Source organism: Gasterosteus aculeatus, chromosome 17 (genome assembly GCF_964276395.1).
Source record: "Gasterosteus aculeatus chromosome 17, fGasAcu3.hap1.1, whole genome shotgun sequence".
NCBI classification, from domain to species: domain Eukaryota; kingdom Metazoa; phylum Chordata; class Actinopteri; order Perciformes; family Gasterosteidae; genus Gasterosteus; species Gasterosteus aculeatus.
In genome coordinates, this window is record NC_135705.1 from 8,061,472 (window position 1) to 8,087,650 (window position 26,179).

The 26,179-nt window shown below is 42.2% G+C and overlaps 3 protein-coding genes across 3 annotated transcripts; 2 read left to right on the forward strand and 1 right to left on the reverse strand.

Moving 5' to 3' along the window:
• The first annotated feature begins 724 nt into the window (after nt 1-724).
• Nucleotides 725-12,042, forward strand: LOC120835801 (myosin heavy chain, fast skeletal muscle). The gene is made up of 40 exons (XM_040205043.2): nt 725-992; nt 1,227-1,437; nt 1,766-1,909; nt 2,002-2,158; nt 2,239-2,266; nt 2,360-2,474; nt 2,555-2,647; nt 2,747-2,810; nt 2,919-3,017; nt 3,198-3,301; nt 3,473-3,611; nt 3,709-3,827; nt 3,980-4,129; nt 4,213-4,383; nt 4,471-4,777; nt 4,916-4,986; nt 5,130-5,217; nt 5,300-5,417; nt 5,498-5,621; nt 5,713-5,849; nt 5,975-6,230; nt 6,319-6,561; nt 6,650-6,826; nt 6,919-7,064; nt 7,269-7,359; nt 7,482-7,871; nt 7,956-8,082; nt 8,246-8,364; nt 8,450-8,646; nt 8,727-8,910; nt 8,994-9,159; nt 9,327-9,451; nt 9,536-9,844; nt 9,942-10,145; nt 10,237-10,362; nt 10,968-11,138; nt 11,230-11,334; nt 11,457-11,552; nt 11,638-11,769; nt 11,915-12,042. The coding sequence occupies exons 2-40, from the start codon at nt 1,234-1,236 to the stop codon at nt 11,930-11,932; spliced, it is 5,814 nt and encodes a 1,937-aa protein (XP_040060977.1). The 5' UTR covers nt 725-992; nt 1,227-1,233; the 3' UTR covers nt 11,933-12,042.
• Nucleotides 12,043-13,526: 1,484 nt separating this feature from the next.
• p4htmb (prolyl 4-hydroxylase, transmembrane b) lies at nt 13,527-18,756 on the forward strand. Its single transcript, XM_040205069.2, has 9 exons — nt 13,527-14,389; nt 14,457-14,538; nt 15,405-15,595; nt 15,691-15,787; nt 16,034-16,196; nt 16,304-16,489; nt 16,669-16,759; nt 17,070-17,193; nt 17,750-18,756. The coding sequence occupies exons 1-9, from the start codon at nt 14,012-14,014 to the stop codon at nt 17,965-17,967; spliced, it is 1,530 nt and encodes a 509-aa protein (XP_040061003.2). The 5' UTR covers nt 13,527-14,011; the 3' UTR covers nt 17,968-18,756.
• On the reverse strand, nt 17,409-25,973 carry slc26a6l1 (solute carrier family 26 member 6, like 1). The gene is made up of 19 exons (XM_040205093.2): nt 25,699-25,973; nt 25,414-25,553; nt 25,135-25,245; nt 24,870-25,045; nt 24,615-24,779; nt 23,612-23,764; nt 23,233-23,315; nt 22,988-23,135; nt 22,784-22,897; nt 21,997-22,074; nt 21,727-21,822; nt 21,477-21,583; nt 21,219-21,288; nt 21,045-21,137; nt 20,528-20,638; nt 19,840-20,268; nt 19,354-19,408; nt 19,116-19,261; nt 17,409-19,023 (listed from the first exon to the last, which is right to left on the reverse strand). Exons 1-19 carry the CDS (start codon nt 25,836-25,838, stop codon nt 18,997-18,999), a joined length of 2,442 nt encoding a protein of 813 aa, XP_040061027.2. The 5' UTR covers nt 25,839-25,973; the 3' UTR covers nt 17,409-18,996.
• Between the last annotated feature and the right edge of the window lie 206 nt (nt 25,974-26,179).

Sequence of the window (26,179 nt, forward strand, 5' to 3'; positions counted from 1 at the left end):
AGTAAAGCTGGAATCCATCACTCAGCTGCTCTACATTTCAGGACTGTCTCAGTCCCCCTTGTTTATCCAGTAAGATCAAGAATGAGAACAGCTGCTGGGACTATTGTGTAAGACAATCCCTTGGCAATTATTTCCTTTTCTTTAAATCCCATTGGCACTCATTTCATTTTCTAAAACTTTCTGACTCGTAAGGATTCTGAAACCGTATATCGTTGACTTTCCGAGGCTTCTCCACAGCATGGCAAGGGAACCACTGTTGTGTCAGGAGGTTAAAAAAATCCCATTAGTCACACTTTTGGACTGTCTGTAACTAAAAAAAACTGATCTAACTTCTCCCACTTTATTTGCATACAGAGTAAAATTCGGAAGTAGAAAAACGTCTCGGATCGGCTCGCACCATTAATATATATAAGTACAAAAAATAAATAAATGCAGATTTACGTCTGAAAAAATAGCTTACAGCATGTATTGTTAAAAGCACCACTGCCCGTTTTCACCAAAAAACACAGGAATATGGTTATTATTTAAAAGAAAAATCTATTTACAGCACATTCAAAGTCTGAAAATGATCCAGCAAGGTATTCATACCATAAACTGTGTAATATGACAGCTAGAGGTAAGAACTACCGGATAACCATTATGTCATGTGACATGACCAAATACAGAGACACACGAGCGGTGGGCTCCCATCCCGCTGTATAAAAAGCCACAGCGAACTCCAGGAAGGACAGGGAACCAGCAAAGGCACGTTTCTTTATGTCTCTGTGATGTAGTTGAGTCATTAAGCTATTGGACTAAAAGACATGATAATCTTTTTTATCAAAAACAGTAACTTAACTGTTTAAATTAGGCTTTTTAGACATGTCTACATTTATTTTAAAATACGATATGATAAATTTGCCTCTCTGAACCTTCCACGTTTGTTCTTTTTTTTGCAGAAGTCTACATTGAAGTCCGTCTGAAAACCCTCAGCTCAACTGGTGTCATTCAAGGTAACTCAAAGGGCTGAATTATTTTGGGATCACATCTGATCCTCAATACGTATCTCAATATCACTAGTACTATGGTATATATCACGACTTAATAGGTCTCTATTTAATAAGTCTTCCTGATCCAGCATTAATTTGACCTGAGTACTAGAGGACGTTATAGATGTCACCGTTGGGCTGCCATCTGTCTTCCCTGGAACTCAACTCAACTATTGTCTTTTCTCCTGTGCGATTAAGGGTCATCATGAGTACCGACGCTGAAATGCAGTGTTTTGGCCCGGCGGCCATTTACCTCCGGAAGCCAGAACGAGAGAGAATAGAAGCTCAAAACACTCCCTTTGATGCTAAAACTGCGTTCTTTGTGAGCGAGCCGGCAGAGATGTACCTCAAGGGGAAACTTACCAAGAGAGAAGGCGGCAAAGCCACCGTGGACACTCTCAGTGGAAAGGTGAGAATTAATGCACTATAATTAAAGTTTGGATGTAGAATCTGAAGCGCGGTGACACTGTTTAACATGTTAACTATTAGTAGCGCTTAAAGTGGCACTTACTGGTAGCACTTTGAAACTTGGCTTTATTGAAGAAATTATGTATTCTTGCTGAATGAAATGTAATGTAAAATCAGAAGTATATAACCACCTCAATTGTTTTGCTTACGGACACGAATAATTTGTAATAAGTGATTTTAAAAAAAGATGTTAAATCTGATAATAGACAACACATGAGTGCTGGACAGTAACTAATATTATTTTTGCGGCTCTTCTGTCCTTGTAACAGACGATCACTGTGAAAGACACTGAAATCTTTCCCATGAACCCACCAAAGTACGACAAGATTGAGGACATGGCCATGATGACCCACCTCAGCGAGCCTTCTGTGCTGTACAACCTCAAAGAGCGCTACGCAGCATGGATGATCTACGTGAGCTTTGTGGAGGAGAGATGCAGCTGTAATTGGGCGTGAATGTATTTGCAGAAAATAGCATAATTGTTTTACGTCTCATACTGTTATAGACCTACTCGGGACTGTTCTGCGTGACTGTGAACCCCTACAAGTGGCTCCCAGTGTACGATCAAGGGGTCGTGGAAGCATACAGAGGCAAAAAGAGGATTGAGGCTCCTCCCCACATCTTCTCCATCTCTGACAATGCCTATCAGTTCATGCTCCAAGGTACCACTCAGTATGCAAGCCATGTTGTGTCCAGAAACAAAGTGCACGTTAGGAAAACTAACAATTTCCACGTCTTGCAGATAGAGAAAACCAGTCAATCCTGATCACGTAAGTGACAATTCTTTAACATTTTATCTACATTCAAGCATTGTAGACATTAGTCAAATCTAATCACATCTAATAACACACTCCTCAAACTAGTGGAGAATCTGGTGCAGGAAAGACAGTCAACACCAAACGTGTCATCCAGTACTTTGCGACAATCGCAGTGGCTGGAGGGAAGAAGCAAAGTGAGCAAACTGCTGGCAAGATCAAGGTAAAAGATGCTGCACGACATTATTAGAGGTAAAGAAAAACAAAGTCTTGCTACACTAACACAATCAATGTCATTTCTAGGGGTCACTGGAAGACCAAATCATTGCAGCAAACCCTCTGTTGGAGGCTTATGGTAATGCCAAGACTGTGAGGAATGACAACTCATCACGTTTTGTAAGTTAATTGGGGGATTTCTCTCCTTGAAATTTTGTGTTATATTGTGGAAACAATTTCCTAACTGTGAGATTTAATTGTTAATCTATTTTTGTGTAGGGAAAGTTCATCCGAATTCACTTTGGGACAACTGGAAAGCTGGCATCAGCTGATATTGAAACATGTAAGATGTATTTTTAATATACAATATATTCTAATATATAACATAGCAAAGTCCTTCAACTCTGCTTCACTGGGGATTCATCTTTATCTTTTTCATAATTGAAATCAGATCTGCTGGAGAAGTCTCGCGTGACGTTCCAGCTGTCTGCTGAGAGGAGCTACCACATCTTCTACCAGCTGATGACAGGCCACAAGCCCGAGCTGATCGGTGGGACTTGTTTGGTTTGCAAAGATCATTGATTAACTGCTGTACAGTGTGAACATGCTGCAGATTAATCATGAATAAAGCATTATATCATCACTAATTCTACAGAAATATAACAATAATGGTTTGTCGCAATATCATGTGCTTATAACAAACCCCTCCCCCACCCCTCCTTTTCTTTAGAGGCTCTCCTGATCACCAAAAATCCCTATGACTATCACATGATCAGTCAGGGGGAAATCACCGTCAAGAGTATTGATGACACTGAAGAATTCATCGCCACCGATGTAATGACAACATCATTCATTCTTCTGTCCACTTTTATGATCACTGATTTCAAATAGCGTAGACTGAGTTACTAATTTGTAAAGTTAATGTTAAAGTAATATGTATTGCTGCATTTTTACCCTACAATACTGTCGTAGGTGTGTATTTTAAACTGACTCTTTATTTCACAGACTGCCATTGACATCCTGGGCTTCACTGCAGAAGAGAAGGCAAACATCTACAAGCTGACTGGAAGTGTGATGCATCATGGAAACATGAAGTTCAAGCAGAAGCAGCGTGAAGAGCAGGCTGAGCCCGATGGCACTGAGGGTATGAAACCCAAACACACGGGCTTCAATGTAGTCGTCTATTGGCCATAAAAAGAGAACATGATTTAAATGTACTTTTATCCATTTTCTTCTTTCAGTGGCAGATAAAATTGCGTACCTCATGGGTCTGAACTCTGCTGATTTGCTAAAAGGACTATGCTACCCCAGAGTGAAGGTTGGAAATGAGTTTGTGACCAAAGGTCAAACTGTCCCTCAGGTATGGGAAGTCAACAAAACACACACACACAATCAAAAAAAAATGTTTACACAGGATGACTGTCTTCTATTTTCAGAGTGTTATAATTTTGCATGCTTTTTAACATCGCTTTTTTTCGTCATTAATAAAGTATCACGGATTTGTGCATTCAGGTCAACAACTCCGTCTCGGCTCTCTGCAAGTCTGTCTATGAGAAGATGTTCTTGTGGATGGTCGTCAGAATCAACGAGATGCTGGACACCAGGCAGCCGAGACAGTTCTTCATCGGCGTCCTGGATATTGCCGGGTTTGAAATTTTTGACGTGAGTATGATTGGCAGATTGATCCTATCTTACCCATCTTCATTTAAAGCTGTCACTTAAGGCCTTTGCCTTCATTTTTGCAGTACAACAGCTTGGAGCAGCTGTGTATCAACTTCACCAACGAAAAACTGCAACAGTTTTTCAACCACCACATGTTTGTGCTGGAGCAAGAAGAGTACAAGAAAGAGGGAATTGAATGGGAGTTCATTGACTTTGGTATGGACTTGGCTGCCTGCATTGAGCTGATTGAGAAGGTGAGACGCACGCTGAATAATCACAAACACAGAAAGCTATCCGGTGACTTGAAGTATTTTGTTATAATAATAATTTCCTCCTGACAGCCAATGGGCATCTTCTCCATCCTTGAAGAGGAGTGCATGTTCCCCAAGGCGTCAGACGTCACCTTCAAGAACAAACTGTACGACCAGCATCTTGGTAAAAGTCCTCCCTTCCAAAAACCCAAACCTGCCAAAGGCAAAGCTGAAGCGCATTTCTCCTTGGTGCACTACGCCGGCACCGTTGACTACAATGTCACTGGCTGGCTGGATAAGAACAAAGACCCCCTGAACGACTCAGTGGTTCAGCTCTACCAGAAGTCTTCAGCCAAGCTGCTGGCTCACCTCTACGCATCACATGCCGGATCAGAAGGTAACACACGCTGGAGCATTCACATTCATTTATTTGTAGCTACAGGACTGACTAAAAATACCGTATAAATACAAATATATCACAATAATAAGTTTAATAATAAGTTCAATAATAATAAGTGAAATCTTTATGGTCCAGCTGAGGCAAGTGGGAAAAAAGCCGGCAAGAAGAAGGGTGGATCCTTTCAGACAGTGTCTGCTCTGTTCAGGGTAAGTATCACAAACGTCTTACTCAATACACAATTACAATACAATATGTACACAAAAGAAATCTCAAATCCTGTCAAAGCATCTAAGAAATAGGCCATGAAGTTATTTTATTGTGTAACAATTTTCTTTTTTTTGTATTCCAGGAGAATTTGGGCAAGTTGATGACCAACTTAAGGTGCACTCATCCTCATTTTGTGCGGTGTTTGATTCCAAATGAATCAAAGACACCCGGTAAGCCTAACAAGCATTCATTCATATACTTAAACACTACTGTAATTATGACACACAAGACTGAATTTGACATGTCTCCAAGGCCTCATGGAGAACTTCCTGGTCATCCACCAGCTGAGGTGTAACGGTGTGCTGGAAGGTATCAGGATCTGCAGGAAAGGTTTCCCCAGTAGAATCCTCTATGGTGACTTCAAGCAGAGGTATTTACTAAGATTCTGGACATCTTTATTCGTGTTATGATATGATCAATTATTCAATGTTCAATGTTCCCTCCAAACAGATACAAAGTTTTAAATGCCAGTGTCATTCCTGAAGGACATTTCATCGACAACAAAAAGGCCTCAGAGAAGCTCTTGGGCTCTATTGATGTTGACAAGTCTCAATACAAATTTGGACACACAAAGGTAAATTATTTGTTATTTTGTTTTTTTGTTTTTTAACTGCATAGCCTGATACTGTAATTAAGCATAACCACCAAGTAACTCTTTGTTTTAGGTGTTCTTCAAAGCCGGTCTGCTGGGAACTCTGGAGGAAATGAGAGATGACAAACTCGCGATCCTGGTCACAATGACTCAGGGGCTCTGCAGAGGTTTCCTCATGAGGAGAGAGTTTGCCAAGATGATGGAGAGAAGGTACAATAGACAGTTTGACAGTTGTTATTTTCAAGCCAAACTATTTATTTGAAAAGCTCCTTAAGAATACAGCTTTACAAATCTAAAATAATTTGTTTGTTTACTTCAAACCCTGTTTCACACAGGGAGGCAGTTTACTCCATCCAGTACAACATTCGCTCATTCATGAACGTCAAAACCTGGCCATGGATGAAGCTGTACTTCAAGATCAAGCCTCTACTGAAGAGTGCAGAGACGGAGAAAGAAATGGCCCAAATGAAAGAGAACTTTGGAAAGATGAAAGAGGATCTAGCAAAGGCTCTGGCTAAGAAGAAAGAACTGGAGGAGAAGATGGTTTCTCTCCTTCAGGAGAAAAATGACTTGCAGTTACAAATTCAATCTGTACGTTACATAAAGCAGGATCCTTTCTTATTTCACGGTGCATGTTTTCATAGCTAAATATTTGAATTGTATTTCATATCAAATCTAGGAAGGTGAAACCCTCAGTGATGCAGAGGAAAGGTGCGAAGGGCTCATTAAATCAAAAATTCAACTTGAGGCCAAACTTAAGGAGACGTCGGAGAGACTGGAGGATGAGGAGGAAATGAATGCTGAGCTGACTGCAAAGAAGAGGAAGCTGGAGGACGAGTGCTCCGAGTTGAAGAAAGACATCGATGACTTGGAGCTCACTCTGGCCAAAGTGGAGAAGGAGAAGCACGCCACTGAGAATAAGGTCGGTAGATCTTCCGTTAGACCTTAAAGTCAGCTCCCTTAAAGCACTTCCATTTTTTAAAACAGTTTTCACAATATTTTGAATAAAGGTTAAAAACCTGGTTGAGGAAATGGCATCTCAAGATGAGACCATTGCCAAGTTGACCAAAGAGAAGAAAGCCCTCCAAGAGGCCCATCAGCAGACCCTCGATGACCTGCAGGCAGAGGAAGACAAAGTCAACACTCTGACAAAGGCCAAGACCAAGCTGGAGCAGCAAGTGGACGATGTGAGTATATAGTAATGCGATTTTATTGCATTGAAATGAAATGACAATGAAAATGAAATGAAAGACAAAAACAAATGTCATCTCTCGCACAGCTTGAAGGTTCCCTGGAGCAAGAAAAGAAGCTACGTATGGACCTAGAGCGATCAAAGAGAAAGCTTGAAGGAGATCTAAAGCTGGCCCATGAAACCATCATGGATCTGGAGAACGACAAGCAGCAGTCAGATGAGAAGATAAAGAAGTGAGTGCAATCTCCCTCATCAATAAACACAAAGTATTCATGTGTCACGTAGGTGTATTTTTCCAGCATACAGTAGCCAGAAATAAATCCCTCTGTAGCCAAAAAGCACAGACCTACAGTGAAAAATGGTTCTCACCTCCAGTGAGACAACAGTATAGAAATGAACCCTGGATTTAACCTTTATGGATATTTGTCCCTTTGCAGAAAGGACTTTGAAACAAGTCAACTTCTAAGCAGGATTGAGGATGAGCAATCACTCTCTATTCAGCTTCAGAAAAAAATCAAAGAGCTTCAGGTTGGTACAGCATCCCAAATGTATGCAACAATGACTGTAACGGCTGATGTTGGATGACCTGTATGTGTACAACTTGTAGACAGATGTATATATTGTGGCAACGGTTTTTTTTTTAACAACAGGCTCGTATTGAGGAGCTGGAGGAGGAGATCGAGGCTGATCGGGCCGCTCGGGCCAAGGTGGAGAAGCAGAGGTCCGATCTTTCCAGGGAACTCGAGGAGATCAGCGAGAGGCTGGAAGAAGCTGGCGGAGCGACATCCGTTCAGATCGAGATGAACAAGAAGCGCGAGGCCGAGTTCCAGAAGCTGCGTCGCGATCTGGAAGAGTCCACCCTGCAGCACGAGGCCACCGCCGCAGCTCTCCGCAAGAAGCAGGCCGACAGTGTGGCCGAGCTGGGAGAGCAGATCGACAACCTGCAGAGGGTCAAACAGAAGCTGGAGAAAGAGAAGAGTGAATACAAGATGGAGATCGACGACCTCAGCAGCAATATGGAGTCTGTAGCCAAATCAAAGGTAAAGAAACTAAATCTGCGACAGCGTCAACCAAACTTACTTGGCCTTTGTTCAGCTTACATTGAACATAACTTTTAATTTCAGGGCAATCTCGAAAAAATATGTCGTACCCTTGAGGATCAAATGAGTGAGATTAAGACCAAAAATGAAGAATATGTGCGACAGCTGAATGACATCGGGTTGCAAAGGGCCAGACTGCTAACAGAGAATGGTGAGATGTACTGCATTCATATACAGGGGTATATATAGATCCAGCTTATGAACTATTATTTTAAACTAATCCTGATCCTACATTTCCAGTACATTGCCCGTTTTTGCCTTTGATTAGTTTTAAATCTCTCTCTCTCTCTCTCTCTCTCTCTCTCTCTCCACAGGTGAGTTCAGTCGCCAGCTGGAGGAGAAAGAATCCTTGATCTCTCAGCTCACAAGGGGCAAGCAGGCCTACACTCAGCAAATTGAGGAACTTAAGAGGCACCTTGAGGAGGAGGTCAAGGTATTTGCTCATTAAAATCAGCATCACCATTACAGACCTGTAATTTTAAGCTCCCAACATTTCAGTTAACACGATTATTTGTTAGGCCAAGAACGCCCTGGCTCATGCTGTTCAGTCGGCTCGCCATGACTGCGACCTGCTCAGGGAGCAGTATGAGGAGGAGCAGGAGGCCAAGGCCGAGCTGCAGCGGGCGATGTCAAAGGCCAACAGCGAGGTGGCTCAGTGGAGAGCCAAATACGAGACCGATGCCATTCAGCGCACCGAGGAGCTGGAGGAGGCCAAGTAATGAACAGTCCTAAAATCACACTGTTTTCCTCATAAAACTGACGTGGTAATTCATCACAGGACTTGTGATTTGACAGGAAAAAGCTCGCCCAGCGTCTCCAGGATGCAGAGGAATCCATCGAGGCTGTGAATGCAAAATGTTCCTCTCTGGAAAAGACGAAACAGAGGCTGCAGGGTGAAGTGGAGGACCTGATGATTGATGTGGAGAGAGCTAACGCTCTGGCTGCTAACCTTGACAAGAAGCAAAGGAACTTTGACAAGGTGGCATTTTCATTCATGCTTTGTCCTCTTCAATGAAGGACCTAGCATTGTGAATTACTGATATGGATGTTTTATGTTTTCAGGTTCTTGCCGAGTGGAAGCAGAAGTATGAAGAAAGCCAGGCAGAGCTGGAGGGAGCTTTGAAGGACACTCGTTCCCTCAGCACTGAGATGTTCAAGCTGAAGAATTCGTACGAAGAAGCTTTGGACCACCTGGAGACCTTGAAGAGAGAGAACAAAAATTTGCAACGTAAGCAAACTTACAAAAAAAGAGGATACTCAAATAGTTGATTCACAATTGACAAAAAATCTGTTTTTTCAGACTATTTACATGAAGCAAATAAGGAGGAGTTTGTCCCCTAGTAGGCAAACCGGATAATGTTCAAGGATCACAATTTCAAACTTTGTTTCTTACAGAGGAGATCTCTGACCTAACTGAAAATATTGGTGAGAATGGAAAAACCATTCATGAACTAGAGAAAGGGAAGAAAATAGTAGAGACAGAGAAGTGTGAACTCCAGACTTCACTTGAAGAGGCAGAGGTACTTTGTAACAAAGAAATCTCTCTAACTAATTGCAATGATGCCGTGGCTTGGGGCTAAACAACATTTACTTTTAATTTTAAGGCTACCCTGGAGCATGAAGAATCCAAGATTCTCCGCATTCAGCTTGAACTCACCCAAGTCAAGAGTGAAATCGATAGAAAACTTGCGGAGAAAGACGAGGAGATCGAGCAGATCAAGAGGAACAGCCAGAGAGTGATTGAGTCCATGCAGAGCACTTTGGATTCCGAGATCAGGAGCAGGAACGATGCCCTGAGAATCAAGAAGAAGATGGAGGGAGACCTCAACGAGATGGAGATCCAGCTGAGCCACGCCAACCGCCAGGCCGCCGAAGCCCAGAAACAGCTGAGGAACGTGCAGGGACAGCTTAAGGTATAGGAGCCACGCTGAAAACATTTGAAAAGAATGTTGACCTTTTACAAGACTTCATTGCAATTATAATTGAGTTTCCAATGAACCCTTCGTAAAGGATGTGATACTGCACCTTGACGACGCTGTGAGAGGCCAGGAAGAAATGAAGGAGCAGGTCGCCATGGTGGAGCGCAGGAACAACCTGATGCTGGCCGAGATCGAGGAGCTGAGGGCGGCACTGGAGCAGACGGACAGGAGCCGCAAAGTGGCTGAACAGGAGCTGGTCGACGCCAGCGAGCGCGTGGGACTGCTGCACTCGCAGGTGAGTAAAGACTCACACAATCACACGTGAAACAACCAACAGCTGAAAGTGATGACGCCGCGTAATCCAACTCAAACTATTGTTGGCTTAGAATACCAGCCTCATCCACACCAAGAAGAAGTTGGAGGCCGACCTCATCCAGGTCCAGGGTGAAGTGGAGGATTCTGTCCATGAAGCGAGAAATGCTGAAGAAAAGGCCAAGAAGGCAATCACTGATGTGAGTCATTACTACCAGCAGGCTGTGGGTTGGCAATTGTTTTTATGTTCAGATCATGCAATTGCTGCTGTTCTATTTAACAGCAACGTCTCCTCTTGTCAAACAAAGGCAAACCTTTTAAAGTCCATGAGTCAGTAATTTGTGCGACATTGGCTCAGCATCAGGTTCTGTTTAACATTGGGCTCTTTCGATTTTATTATTAATATTACAATCCATATTACATCAATATATATAATATCACTCCTCCATAAAGAGTATTTTCAAAACTAATTTATCATTTTGATATTTTCTCAATGTTATTGTTATGAATAACTTAAAGAAACTCTCCTTACTCTATCCATCAAACACACACACACACATCAATCAAAGCTTTCAATGTAAACCAACTGCAACAGCCTCAACGTTAACTACTCTTAGTCTCATTCAGCGCAGAGGAAGGTTGCGGTAAGCAGTCATACGGAGAATGGAGATGCTGTGTGTAAGATTTGAGATGTATTAGTACATGTTATATTTTTTGGTCTATTTCTACTCAATTTATGATGCTCTAGTCTAGGACTTGAAACATCCAAACATATCCAATAATATGAAAATGAAACACATTTCAGGCTGCCATGATGGCAGAAGAGCTGAAAAAGGAGCAGGACACCAGCTCCCACTTGGAGAGGATGAAGAAGAACCTGGAGGTGACAGTAAAGGACCTGCAGAACCGCCTGGATGAGGCTGAGAATCTGGCCATGAAGGGCGGCAAGAAGCAGCTCCAGAAACTGGAGGCCAGGGTAAGTGCTATAAGACAAACCTGTTAATTTCTACTAAAGGTCACAACGACGTTTTTTGCTTTGTGAATCACTGAATTCTTCCTCGTTCAAGGTCCGAGAATTGGAGTCTGAAGTTGATGCTGAGCAGAGGCGGGGGGCTGAGGCGATCAAGGGAGTGCGAAAGTATGAGAGAAGAGTGAAGGAGCTCACCTATCAGGTAAATTGCTGTTTAATAATCTTACTGCAAATCATAATGGTAAAAATGGTAACCCAAGACAGTCGGCTTAATTTACTATTGAGCCTGCATTACAATGCTATATGATTCCTGATTTACAACAGTTTGAAGAGGACAAGAAGAATATCGTCAGACTTCAGGATCTGGTGGACAAGCTGCAGCTGAAAGTGAAGGCCTACAAGAGGCAGTCCGAGGAAGCTGTGAGTGCTCAGCATAGTTGATGAAATCACACAGATAATGTCACGCAGTCCGCAGGTTTTGACTTCGGTGTGGCTTGTCGCGCAGGAGGAGCAGGCCAACAGTCACCTGTCCAGGTACAGGAAGGTGCAGCACGAGATGGAGGAGGCGGAGGAGCGGGCCGACATCGCCGAGTCTCAGGTCAACAAGCTGAGAGCAAAGAGTCGGGAAATTGTTAAGGTAAAAAATAAGTTGAATAACGATTGTATAACTACATTTTATATAGAGTTTGCAACTTTGCAATTTGTTTTATAAATGGTCAATGTGAACCTTAAAAAACGTAAAATATTTGTACGTTTTATATTCTTTTCTACTGTCATTTCAGACAAAAGATGAAGAGTGAGAATGAAATGAAGATTATACAGTAACAGGAAGCCATATAATATGAGTCTCTTGTTACTTGTTCATTCTAGTATGCTAAGCATACATGTCAATAAAAAGTGCTTTGGTGGATCTTTTGTGTGCGCTTCCTTTCTTTTTACTACAAGACATTGATATGTTTAAACCTTCAGGGTTTTACATTTTGATTCACTATGTAGTGACACGTAAATGATTAAATGAAATGCATAAATCAAATATGGTCATATATAAGATATGACACAATGTTTTGTTTTGTACAGTAAATCACATTTGCAGTATCTCCCTTTGGTCCAAGTCCATTGATTTATTGCAATGAGTGAGTGAGTTAAGATGAAAATAAATATTTCAATATAAAACTTCATTCTCATTAATGTGCTCAGACTCAGGAATCAGGAAACATTTATTGCCAAAATATGTCAAACATACAAGGAATTTGTCTTGGCGGTTGGTGCGTGAAAATATTTTTTGTATTATTCCAAAACGTATATTTTGTAAACCCAATTAAACATTTTCTTTCCAAACAATATTATCACTTTTATTAATTAACCAACATCAGACGAAAGGTGTTTTACTTACAGCTTTGGAAACCACGATGCTCAAAAAGTGGCAGTTAAACGGTATTCTGACCGAGCAATCATAGCTGAGACTGTAATGTTTTATTTTGGATTGACGATAACCAACAATGTGTACTTGTGTAACGTTAACTAAATGCAGATTCTGAGCAACTACAGCTTAGCGAGTTTAACATAAAGCCAAACGTTGTTTATTGACAACTGAAATAAAAAAAAAAATTCAGTAAAGAACAGCTTTACAGCTTTGCCAGGATCCCACCAGCTTCACTCACTCCTCCCACTCGTTCACAGTCCCCTGAATTCTAATCATCGTCACCTGCACCTCATCAGTTCACCTCCCTTTATATTTGTCTCCTCTTCACACACTCAGTGTCTGGTCTCGTCTCTACAGGACGCCACAGACTCCAAGCTACGTACCTGAATCCCTACCGGCTGATCCAAGGGACTCTCCTCCAGTCCGTAACCTGGAACTCGGACTACCCTCCTGTTAACGTTCCAACCTGATCATCTGCCTGCCTGTTCCTCATAAATCCGTCTGCTTCCATTATCGTGTCAATAAACTATTGAACTCACCTCACGGCTGTCTCCTGTCTCCCATTCGTGACAACAGCGGACATTATATATTTAAGACCAGCACCCCATGATCATTTTTTTGGCCTATTTAAAAAACATATTACTGCTACTATTCAGTATAATATAAATATAGTATAAAATTATACTATATTATATATTTATTTTATCAACTCGATATATATATATATATATCCTGCTTTTATTATTCTATATAAATATTGACAGTCAAATTTTGTATCATTATTAATTTTCTTTCTTGTGGCTGAAGATGGCCAGCTTTTATGTATGCCTGCATGTATATAATATATATATATATATATATATATATATATATATATATATATATATATATATATATATATATATATATTTAATCCACATATATAATGCGTGTGTGTGTGTATTAACTGATATGATATTAACTGATCGGACGGAGTGTTTATGTTTCGCACCAGCGTTGTCAGTGTAGAGAGATGTGTGTAGACCGCAGGGTGTTATTCGTTCAGGTCACCAGAGGTCACCATTGCGCGGTAGGCAGAAGGTTGCTGTGAATCGATTTGAATTGGATTGTGACTATTATTATTCTCAGCTGAGGCCGGATCGGGTGCGTGGAGCGGCGGTGTGTGAGCGGAGCGCCCCCGTGGTTCGGGATGCGCAGTGCGCTCCGCAGCTGACTGAGGACGCTGCAGCGTAAACAAGACGAGCCCGCAGCGCCGTGTCAAAGGTATTTTACTTCTGACCTTAAATGAGCGCGATGATGACCCCTGCGTGGGCTTCTCGGCGGGGAGCTGCTTCCACTGCGCAACGACTTCATTTCTGCAGCGGAGAATCTGCCTTTTTTTCTGCCTTCTTTTTTTGAATGAAACTGGACATCAACCAGTCACCACACCGCCAAACGCATCGCCGGATTACACCAGATGGACTTTGCCGTGGGGGAAGTATCGACTCTCCTTTTGAATCGGTCTAACGGCATGAGTAACCGGGACGCATCTGACGACACCGCTGCGTCCGGGCGCGCGACCCCGCCGCTCCGACCACCGAGCGACCGCGTGCCCTGCAACAAGACCGGCGTGTGCTCCCGCTCCTACTTCGTGGTGGTGATGGTGTTTTTTCACGTGTACATCATTAACGTCATAGCGCTGCTGTTTTACGTCCACTATATCAACGGGCAGGAAGATGCCAACCAGGGTCTCGATGCTCCGAGCAGAAACCACCCGCACGCCGAGTCCAGACCTCCGCCATCGAAGTCTGCGCCTCTGCGCGACGTTTCCCTAACGCGAATCGAGGGGATACGGGTGAGTAACGTGATGATTGCATCACTCCATGTTTTTTTTGTTTGACTTACACCCGGTGTCTCTCTAGGTGGGACACGTCCAGAAGGTGTCACTGGTGCCAAGCAAAGTGCATGAAATGAGGACTCTGAGTCTGAAACCGCTGCTGTTTGGTGAGAGCCTGAACACACCATTGCGTTGAAGCGCGCACACACACACACACACACACACACACACACACACACACACACACACACACACACACACACACACACACACACACACGAGGCCTGAGAGGCCAGAGAGACTTTGTCTTCTTCTGATGATGGAAGCATTCAACACACACTCGTCCTTGTTTTGATCACCACAACTGTCTCCCCCAAACACATGACCTAGTTTAAACATCATGCGCATGCTCAGGTCAATGGAGTCTACAGGGGAAAGGGTCAATAAGTCCTAAGGCCACTGCACCATTAAGGGCTCTGAGAAATAGGTCAGGACACAATTCAAAACGTACATGCAGTCATTAGATGTGCTTCAATAAAGATATTACAACCATGTACTTAATATAAAGCTCACAATATTTTTTGTTTTTTGTCTTTGTAAGAAGCAATGTTTATGAGTGACTGGTTCAATGTTCATATAGTAACCCAAAGGCTTAACATGTACTTTCATGTAAAGCAAAGCAGCGCATAACTTAGTGGCTGAAAAAGCTTGTATTCAAGCTTTGGGGTGAAAACATTAATCATATATCATCAATCAAATATCAAAATAATTGAACAATTTTCTGTTGATTGACTAATTGATTAATTGACTCATCACTTTGCTTTCCTAAAGGAAGCGAGGAAGGATGAGGCTGCATGTTATGCAGCCCGTAAAGCCCCTTGAGGCAAATGTATGATGTTGGGTTGTATATATAAAATTCACTGGTCTTCTTGATAAAACTAAAATACAATATGACACGGTTGCACATCAGAACATGGGAAGCCCGCAGCAGAGAAAGACATTAGACTCACTGTCCATACGTGTTTTCCTGCAGAGATCCCAGGGTTTTTGTCCGAGGATGAGTGCCGTGTGGTAATGCAGCTTGCGCAGCTAAAGGGCCTAATGGAGAGTCAGCTGATGGTGCAAGACGGCCAGGAGGAGCTGGCCAAGGAGCTCAACCTCAGCCCAGAGGAGATCTTCAACCTTCTGGATATCAACCAGGATGGACAATTACAGCTCCATGAGGTGTATGTCAGTTAGAGGATCATGAGCCTTTTTTTTACTTTACTACAGGATGAGTTGATTAACTCATCCTGTCTTGACTATCGTGTCCCCAATAGATACTGACTCATTCTCGAGTGAGGGACGGGATCTGGCTCACACCGGAGAATCTAAGAGAAATCTATGCTGGGCTCAAAGCTGACAAGGATGGTAATGGTAAGGAATCAACGTTGTCCCTTTGACTCAATACATCTATTTACAAAACTATTATTTTGAAACCAATTGCTGTTTCAATTAAAGTAGTTGTTAAACTTCTAGTAAAGTTTGTGAGTAGGTTTTGACAAAAATGGGTGAGCAGCGGTGCCGCTTGGGGGCGGGGGCCCTTAATACAATGGGTTAGGGTAAACATGAATTAAAGCTTACACAAGGCGTCAGAATCTGTCCGTCTCGTATTTTGGACAGATTTGCTGAGCCTAGACGAGTTTAAGCTTCTGAGCAATGATGCCTTCCAGCGCTTCCTGCTGCAGCGAGGCGTGAAGAGGAGTCAGCTGGTGAGGAACAGCAGACACACCTGGCTGTATCAGGGCAAAGGAGCACATCGGGTCCTCCGAGACATCAAGGCGAGGCAAGACACACCATCTCCTCATAGTGAAATACAAGTCGAAAGGACGCTTTTAATCTTTCCTTTCTTTATTTATTCTACTTTTTTTTTGTCACCTTTCTCCAACAAAGAGTGACTCGTCTCACTCGGCTCCCGCCCGCATTGGTGGACCTCAGTGAGCCCCTCCAGGTGGTTCGCTATGAGGAGGGAGGACACTACCACGGCCACCACGACAGCGGCCCTGTGTATCCCGAAACCGCATGCACGCACACGCGCTCCGCGGCCAACACCTCCACTCCTTTTGAGACGTCTTGCAGGTGAGATCCCTGAGACGCACGGTGGCAGCAAGCAGCATTCAGCACACAGTTTGTGTGACTCAAAATTGTCAAGCTGTAAAAATGTGTGTGCTTACCTCTTGTTTGCTAATTGTTGTGTGCGTGTGTGTTTGCACCATACATGCACAGCATGTTCATTTAAATCTGTGTTGTACACCTAGGTACATTACAGTTCTCTTCTACCTGAACTCTGTCGAGGGGGGCGGGGAGACCGCGTTCCCTGTGGCAGACAACAGGACCTATGATGAAGTGGTGCGTAATTGGGTGTGGGTCTTTTAAATGTGGTAGTAGAGGCCTGCAAAAGTAACGTGTTTTTCATATCTGTGGTGAGACGTTTACGGTTAGAGCTTGTCAGTAGATGTCAGTAGATTAAATGTCTCGAGATCAGCCTGCATCACAGTGGTCGGCCGGTATTGCCGTCTCTTCACCTAACCAGCTACTTTGACCAAAAACCAATCATCTACAGCAGCAGTGTTCATGCCTGTATTAAATCACTTAATTGTCCGTGAGGTTCTGACCCTGATGTTGAGCAGATTGTAAGTTTGAGTGTTTTGTGTGTTAGTCTCTCATACAGAATAACGTTGATCTTTTGGACACCAGAAGGAATTGTGACAAGAGCAACCTGAAGGTGAAGCCTACCAAAGGCACAGCTGTGTTCTGGTACAACTACCTGTCTGATGGAAAAGGTAGGATTACTATTAAGATGCATGACATCAACTATCTTTCCATGACTATTTGTATAAAATCAATCCAGTACAGAGACGTTTCCAGTGAGAGCTCTGACTTCACATTTTAATCCCAATTCATTAAAATGGAGAGATGAGTCTGGATCGCAGTGGTAGGCCGATTCTGACGTTCCATAAACCAGCCAGCTGGCTTGACGGAAAACAAACATCTGAAATAGCAGTTTATTATAATATTTTATTCAAACGAAATTCATTTTAATAATTAGAATGCCATTTACATGTGTTGCAATGTAATGATAGCAATAATGATTTGAAGGTAATCCAGAAAGATAGCTGCCACTGTAGGAATACAGAACATCTACTGTATACGACAAGGAACTCAAAGTTTATTTCTGGCTCATTTAAACAAAGAAATACAGTTAAATGGTATTTGGGAGAATAACTAACTAACATATTACAGTTTTCCCATTGATTTGAGTGTGGTCTATAGTCAAAGCACATGGTGCCATGATGTGCAGGATGTTGCTAACAAACATAATTGTTTTTGCCCTACTAGGTTGGGTGGGAGAGCAGGATGAATATGCACTGCATGGAGGCTGCGTGGTCACCCGTGGCACTAAGTGGGTCGCAAATAAATGGATAAACATTGATCCAGATTACCAGCGGCAGGCTCGCTATCAGCAGCTGGTTTCACAGCAACCAGAGGATGAAGATGATGAAGGTTTTCCTTTGAACCCGGACCAACGTAGTTCTGACACCCATCAAGAATTGTAGTTCAGAAACCAAATGTATACACAAAAACAACTTTAAAATCTACCTAGTCTTCCTCAGTTGTACAACTTCATAGTGCAAGATCCTCTGCGTCAAGACAAGATTTATTCAGGGAATGAGGTCAGATTGAGTTTATGCAACTGTAAAGAGATGATTTTGTTAAATATTACTTAGATATTGTAATCTAGAGATGCAACAATACAAATATCTGTCTGGTACTGACTCAAATTCCTGGATCATCATCATTTTAGTACCTTAATATACATATATGTATTTATTTGTTACATTTTTTTTATCAAAGTTAAGAAAGCAATGTTTGGGGCAGGTCGGATGTTGCTTTACACATTACACAAGACTGATCGCACAGTGAGGCATACAACTTATTGACTAAAACACTGGTATCCGTATGTTATTTTTGAATTTCCCATTTTAGTAACGTTGCACTAGAGACTTTAGTAATGTTGCACTAGAACAGTTGAGACAAAAAATATCCCTTTGCATGCATTAGCTTCACAGATTGTCTTTTTGTTGTTGCTATAAGCAGAAATTGCACTTAAAAATTGAAATGGCTACTGCAAACATTTTAATGTCCTACCTTGTTAATGCTGCCACTACCAAAAAAGGCTCACACTGTCTGTGTGATGCATGTTGTCTCGTATTTGTTCCTTGAATTATTTTCTAACAGATTCTTCTTGAAAGCTATTGTTGAGAGGTTTCATTTTATTACCTGTAATTTTCACTAAAAAGGCCCTTTATTGTCCTCCCACTTTGAATAAAGATACATTAAACTTATGTCTTCCTTTTTTAAAGATAAGATTTCTAATTATAAATAAAAGTCATCAATCGTCTTGTAGAGTTGGATGTGCCTTCGCTACAGTCTAAAGTCCAAAATTGCAGGTATTGTGATCGAAACAGCTCTTATTATTAACATCTATTATTTACAAATGAAATATTAGAAAGCTTTCTAATATTTGCCCAGTCAACGCTGAGATTGAGAGAGTCTTTCCACCATTAGTGCTTTGGTCAAAGTCTTTAAAGCTTTGTGCCGTCGTATGTGTCCTGAAATACAAAAAACGTTTTTAGATTCGGTTAAACTGAAATAATTAAAAGAAACGTTTGAGTTTTAGCATCGGACCGTCCAAAACACTCACCACTGAAGTCTCGTGTCGGGGAAGGGATGCTGCTCCACGGTGATCCAGACAGTAGAGCGCAGCGTCGTGAACGGAGGCAAAAAGATGCCTCTTGGTAACCGACTCGGAGAAGAAGTCACCAAGCTCTAACTGTTCCACCACGCAGGCTTCAGAGAGAAAATGTGTTTAAAGGCAAAAGAGACGACCACCGCAATCAGCCTTTGAACGAAGTCAAGGAAGAGATAAAGGATTCACTCACATTGACAACCAGCCAAGTAAACATCCACGTCAATTTCGCTGAAGTCCTGGAAAATCTGTCAATAATGTGATTACAGATTATCCATCCTCATAAATAAGTGACTTCAATGGCAAAACTATCCGTCATGTGCAACTAAAAGGTAATAAATTACCATTTCAGTGGCATCAGAACTTGCCAAGAATAAATTAAACTAAAAAGTACTCTCTGTGATGAAGATGAGTCATCTCTGCCTTTCTCATGAGAAAAATAGGAATAGTTTACTTCATTGTGTTTCTTATGTTAAATACTGTATATCAATCCAAATAAACACAATTTCTCCCAAATTCACTTTTAAGCTTCTCAAATTTTGACACTTGGACGACGAAGAAAAAGGGAGTTCCTTTTAATAAAAAGGAAAAAGTGCTGAAAAGCTTCTTTTTTCACTGAGGTTATTTTCAGTCACGTTTTGCATTTCGTCGATGCGATATTTATCCCTGTTGTACTCACATTTTTCATGGTCTTGATAGCCACCGTATCGATGAAGTTAGCCGTGGAGAGGTCAATAATGATGGAGTGAATGTCCCAGGTCCACTTGCCCAGTGACCCGAGAGAGACGCGCTCCAGGTCGCGACTCAGCGTGTCCTCGCTGCTGGAGCCCAGAGTGGTGGTGTCTCCGTCCTGCAGCTCAGACATCCACCCCAGGCTGGTGCTGTCTGGCTCTCCTCCCTTCAGGTACTCCCATCTGCAGGGGCCGTCTGGCGTTTGAGGGCTAACCGGGACGACAAACACCGTGCCGTTCTCCCGCTCGGCCCGGCCCTGCTCCCCCTCATCGGTCACAATCCCGTCCACGCATGTGTCCCTCCAGCGGGCGGCCTCCTCCTCCACAGAGAACACCTGCGCTCCGGACGGCGGCTCACTGGCTCTGAGCGCCCGTCTCTCCAGAGTGGTGAGGAGAAAGAAATGATTTAATTGAAGTTAAGTACTACGGTACGCTGAGGGTTGGTGGCCTGGCCAATGGTCGTCTTCTGTAGTTCTATGCAGGCTCCCAGCAGGCCGTCTTCAGGCTACAACTCACTATGACTCCACCAAATAGAGGATCTGGTGACCAATAGGCCAAACCCCAGAAGAAATGATATGTTCCTTAAAATGTTTTGTACATTTTCAATAAACCATGGATTGTTCATAGGATACACACCTCTTTCTTGGCTTGCCTTTTTTCCCGCCGCTCAGCCCTCTTTTCTCTACGTCTCTGTTTGGCTTCCTGCCTCTTCTTATAGATAATCATTTTACTGATATCGAGCCCGCTCTAAAAGCAGATGGAGGAGAACAGTAAAACGTCTGCATCGTATGCAAATACAACAGGAAGCAATCATTGCTTTCGTAAAGAAGGAATTAGAAGAGGTTATTGATGGAAAAATCCATGTCAATTAACTGATTGATCAATTGGCAAATCCTTTTTCATGTGTCACCTTTTTTGTTAATGCCCTGTCAATGTTGACAGTTGAGTAAAACAATGTCTGTGATTCTCTCTTTCTGTGAGAAAGTTATTGCTTCAATTGACAAAGTAGACAAACGCACAATTTTTCCTTAAATGTTTTAGTCAGTTTTCACCAAAAAATGCTTAACATAATGTGGCATGTTTTCATTATTAATGAAAAAAACACGCATTGGTTTCTCTAGAGCAGAAGGTGTTACTGCGAGGGAGAACAAACCTTTTCTTTCAGAGCTTCGAGGTAGAGATCAGCGTTGGCAAAATATACCGTGGCTGAGGAGCGAAATATAGTAACACCTGGAATCTCTCTTGCCTGCCGAATAACAAAAATACATTAGCTTTTTTTGCAAAGTGGGAAGCTGTAATGTAGGGTTTCCCTTTATTTCGGTCTCACCTCTCTGTGGGTCTCCATATCTACGTATAGTTCTGTACCTGGAACATTTCCCAGAACAGAGTATGTTGGCCTGAATGGAACAAGTCGACATTATTATGTGTGAAAGATGGTTTTATACAGCGTGTTGTCTAATCTGGGTGTTTTTGCAGCCCAAAATCACTTACTTATATTTGCTCTCCATCACACACACGCACGCCCAAACACAGTGACCCCGATAATGAAATATACAATGTTGTGTTGCAGAGCAACAAGTCTTACATCTGCGTTCGGAAGATGACAGTCATCAGAGCAAAGATGATTGATGCTGCCAGACCCAGATCCAGATTGAGGAGCATGGTTGACACCCAAGTGACCAACCACACTACCTGGGGGATGCAGCATGACACCGCACATTCTTTAGTGTAATTATAAAAGATATTGATGCCATTTTACAGATTCACACCAAAGCAAATTCTGTCGCAGTCGGTGATTTGAAGTTGTTTTTTAAATTTCGTATTCGATTTCTCACCAGATCGATCTTGCTGCGCTTCCACAGTGTGACAATGTCAGAGTACTGCTTGAACATCCCCTTGAGATTTACCAAGACGATCACTGCGAGGACAGCCTGAAGCAAGCACACCCACGTTTGTACGTATGAATCAGATGTGCACACAGAAGTGTGAATGAGGCCAATAAAAAAATAAAAAAATCCATTGCATTACACAAAAACATGTCATTCATCATGAATATCTACTGCAAATCTACAGAAAACATTAGAAGAGTAGAAGAGGAACTGAACCGTTGGCAGCTCCTGGAACAGAGGTCCAAGTTTCAGTATGGTCACCAACACAATGAGAGCGGAGGCCACTCCAGCCATCTGCAGGAACAACACAAAGGTTCTTCTGGTTCTATTCAAATATTTATGCTAAACAGCCGTGTTAACGTATTCTCTAATGACGGACGTAATACATTTCTGATGAACAAACAAATATGTTTGTACATGGAATCAATATTTAGTACTAATCCAACAACTTTGAAGTTTGCTTTTCAATAATTCATACGTTTGATGTATAGTGTTCAGGTAAATGGGAAAATATCTCAATGTTCGGGTAGAGTATCGATAGCTAGAATCACACTGATTTACTGGTCTCCCTTCACACCCACGCACACATAGATAAATATTGCCACGTGGACTAGAGGAGCCCCGAGGCTTTTAATCCGAAGCATCTGTTTGACGACCCGGTGTGCCTTCCGAGCCACCGTCCCACATTTGATGGCCATGATATGGCCATGATGCACCCACAATATGTGTGGCGGATTCATGTGAGCAGTTGTTTGTTTTAAAATGTATATATTATTGTGTTCATGTCACGACACACTAACATAAATACATGTTCTAGTATTGTTAAATCAGGAAATCCCACATGATTCTTAAAAACATTCTGTGATTACGTTTTCTTCTGCGTCATTTCTTTGTTACCCTAAGTCGATCATATGCATTACATATTTTGAGTATAACTGCTGCATGTTCACTGAACGTGTGCGGCCATGCTGATGTAATGCTATTGCTTCTGCTGCTCGCTCACTTGTGTTTTTCCTCCGGTGGTCTCTTGGATGAGACTTCTAGACATGGAGGAGCAGACAGAGAAGCACTGGAAGAAACCTCCCACTGCGTTACTGAGACCCAGCGCCACCAGCTCCTGCAGGAGAGAGAAGAGGAATGCAGAAGTGTGACAAAGGCACTGAATCGACAGAGTTAAAAAGGGTCTTCAATGAGAGTCGTGGTTTACCTGGTTACTGTCCACATTGTATCCGTGTTTCAGTGCAAATGTTTTTCCCAGTGAAATAGAAATGGCGTATCCAACCATTGCCAATGCAAAAGCATCACCAATAACTTTTTTAAAAATACTTGTATCCGGTACACTGGGATAACTTAGACTGGTGCAAAGGTAGAGGAGAAGGAAATGAGTTAGGTATAAATCATCTGGGACTCAACAAATAATGATTGCAGTATAAATTGAGCCCCAATTCTTACCCATTAGGAATTTCTCCAACAACTGAAATAGTGAAGTTACGGTTCAAGTAGGTGTAGGTTGATATTAATGTCCCTGCCACAATCTAAAGCGTACAGATTATAAACACAGACACAAACAAAGTAAATTTTGACATGACATGGCAGACCTTCAATAATTACACATCCGGTGAATCATATGCTAGATTGAACCTAATTATTAGCCAAGAGCAGCTCCTTTTTGCTGTGAATTGCACAAATGCAGAGGCCGGGGCACGACTGCTGATTCAGCTGCTTGGCTCCACATGTCTGCTTTTTTTCCGATGTTGCAACATCAGCAGCAGCACAGAACACAGAGGTGACCTGAAGAGAGGCCAGAGAGTGTGTCCTTCTATCAACTGACTGTGATGAGCTCCATGGGGATGGGCACTGGCAACCTCGGGCTGAGGAAAGAGTTGAGCTCCTTGGCGGAGATTAGAAACACCATGGACACAGCACTGACACACAGTGTGGGGAGATGAGTGTGAGGCAGCAACAGGCACACGTCCCTCAGGGTCTGAAGATGAGGGAAGGAAAAGCTGGAGATGTGAAAGCTGCACCAAAACTATTGTTTTGTCATTTCCGGACAGAGTTCAGGTCATCAGATTACGTATCCAACATTGTTAACTTCTTCACAATTTATAATGTTCACTTAAATTAAAATAATCACACAATTTAGATCTCAGTTATTTAGAATCCTTTCTTTGCGTCCGGTATTCATCTATTGCACTGTGCTGTAACTTGTATTCTTATATTTAACTTTTCAGGTTGTACATTTCTAATCTATTCATACTTTATTGACTTTTCCTATTTGGGTCTTGAATTAACTTCTTTTAATCTTTTTTTTCTTTTGCACTTTGTATTGATGCTTTTGCTGATTTGTGTAAAGCACTTTGAATTGCCTTGTTGCAAAAATATAAATAACGTTGCCTTGCATTAAGAGAATCTCAACTGTCCTCCAAGTGTTGAGTATATGTGTGTACATGTGTGTTTAATGTAAGGGTCCTACATAATGATTTAATTGAAGCCAGATTAGGCTGGTTTATAATTTGTCAAATTAACTGGTATCAGGCACCAACGCACCATATTAAATAATGTTTCATGAGCATTATATTTAGTTTTAAGAATTCATGTTCCATCAATCTAGTTTCTCCATGGTTCTGTTTTGTAGTAACGCAATTATCGTTCTTTATATAATCTTCTAATACAGATAATGTATCTCAAGAGCTTATACTAATATAAGGTTAAATGAAAATGAACCCTGTGGAACTATCTTGTGAATGTTACTTCTTGACATGCTGACATCATCAGTGCTGATGTTTCAACAAAAATGCAGCAGTCGGAACCAAATGCTTGAAAGTACTCACATACACCAGTGAAAAGGCCCCGCTTGACCGACCTGGAGAAACTCCAAAGATGTGTTTGAGTTGTGCCACAACAGCATGGGCTGCAGCTGCTGTTGTGTAAGCCCTCACCATAGGTTCAGACAAGTATGTGCCCACAAATCCAAACTTTACCAAACCCAGAACCACCTGTGCAAATAAAGATGTATGGGGGTGAGTTTTGGCAGCTGTAACAACAGAATAAAACATTATGAGTTCTGCGAGATGCTGTTTGCAGACCTGAATAAGTCCTCCTAAGACAGTGGTAGCAGCCGCCACCTGCACCCTGTACAAGTCCCTGGCAGTTATGTCCACTTCGGCCGTGTTATTGGTCCCATTTGTTATGAGGAAATCTGTGTCTGGGGCAAGTCTCTCCGTCACACCACCCACCATGATGCTGAGCACGGTAAATGTACCTGAACAGGGTGAAAGATAGCAGCACATCATTACAGAGGACGTAATGGTCACACGGGTACAGTTACACCTTCTCTCTCCTTCTACTTGCCAATGGAGATGTGACGTGATGTTCCAAAAAAGAAGTAGATTAATGCTGGATAGAGGGACGTGTAGAGGCCAAACACAGGAGGTACAGACGCCAATAGTGCATATGCCAAACCTGTGAAAAACAGAAGAATGTTGCCTGTAGGTCCAAATGATACTTAGGGATGCTGTTGTAACTTTCTCACCCTCGTGTTATGGAATTCACGTATCAAAAAGGACTGTGATAAAATCTGACTTTTGTTTTTGTATTGTGGATATGAGTGTGACATGAGTGTTTTTGTACCTTGTGGCAGGTGCATTATGCCCACACTGATGCCAGAGATGAGGTCTGGCATGCCGTAGTCCCAGATCGAGTACTTGGGCAGCCAGTACAACACTGGCAGGCAGCTCAACACACTCCGTTTCAGTTTGGGTGCTGTACATCTGGAAGAGATTTGAAGGATACACTTTTATTTTTGTTGTTGTGCTTTAGCACAAGTTGACTTAATTGGTTGACTTTGACTAAAAGATCAGACCTGAACCATATTTACATCAAAGTTACAAGATTGAGTCCTACAATCTATCTTACCTTAAGGAGTCTTTAAGGGTTTCGGTGAGAGAAGGATGCGTATCAGAGTGTGTTTTTCTCTGCGTTACCTCCTCCAGTCTCTGCTCATCAAGCACTTCCCGCTCCACTCTGTATTTCCCAAGTCTGCGTGTGGAATCCATTGAGCTGAATCCGGCAATATCTGTGCAACTTGAAGAATTTTACTTTTAATATGCAGTAAAGGTGATGTATTCCAATTGTGTCACTACAAACGGTTCACCGAACTGTCAAGAGGGAAAACTGTATCTGTCCATCATAGGGCCTAATAGTTTATTATAGTCAGGACGTGGGCGGGGCATCTTCATGACAACGATGGCTGACCAGATAAGTGAAAGGATGTAATTATATTCTTAAAGTGGAAAAATATTAACTCTTTTTTTAGTGGATGTTTGACAAGTATTTTCCTCTTCTTACGGGTCTTTTTTTCCCATTCACTTGCAAAAGAAAAACTAATGGACCATGA

Excerpts from the sequence above, each read along its gene's own strand:
- slc26a6l1 (XM_040205093.2), bottom strand. The coding sequence starts at position 25,838 with ATGGATTCCACACGCAGACTTGGGAAATACAGAGTGGAGCGGGAAGTG. Across the intron at positions 22,075-22,783 it reads CCACCGGAGGAAAAACACAA|ATGGCTGGAGTGGCCTCCGC; the intron begins GTGAGCGAGCAG and ends TTGTTCCTGCAG. Across the intron at positions 21,584-21,726 it reads AGCGCAGCAAGATCGATCTG|GTAGTGTGGTTGGTCACTTG; the intron begins GTGAGAAATCGA and ends TGCATCCCCCAG.
- LOC120835801 (XM_040205043.2), top strand. The coding sequence starts at position 1,234 with ATGAGTACCGACGCTGAAATGCAGTGTTTTGGCCCGGCGGCCATTTAC. Across the intron at positions 7,360-7,481 it reads AAAAAATCAAAGAGCTTCAG|GCTCGTATTGAGGAGCTGGA; the intron begins GTTGGTACAGCA and ends TTTTAACAACAG. Across the intron at positions 9,452-9,535 it reads CTTCACTTGAAGAGGCAGAG|GCTACCCTGGAGCATGAAGA; the intron begins GTACTTTGTAAC and ends TTTAATTTTAAG.
- p4htmb (XM_040205069.2), top strand. The coding sequence starts at position 14,012 with ATGGACTTTGCCGTGGGGGAAGTATCGACTCTCCTTTTGAATCGGTCT. Across the intron at positions 15,596-15,690 it reads GACAATTACAGCTCCATGAG|ATACTGACTCATTCTCGAGT; the intron begins GTGTATGTCAGT and ends TGTCCCCAATAG. Across the intron at positions 16,490-16,668 it reads CCTTTTGAGACGTCTTGCAG|GTACATTACAGTTCTCTTCT; the intron begins GTGAGATCCCTG and ends TTGTACACCTAG.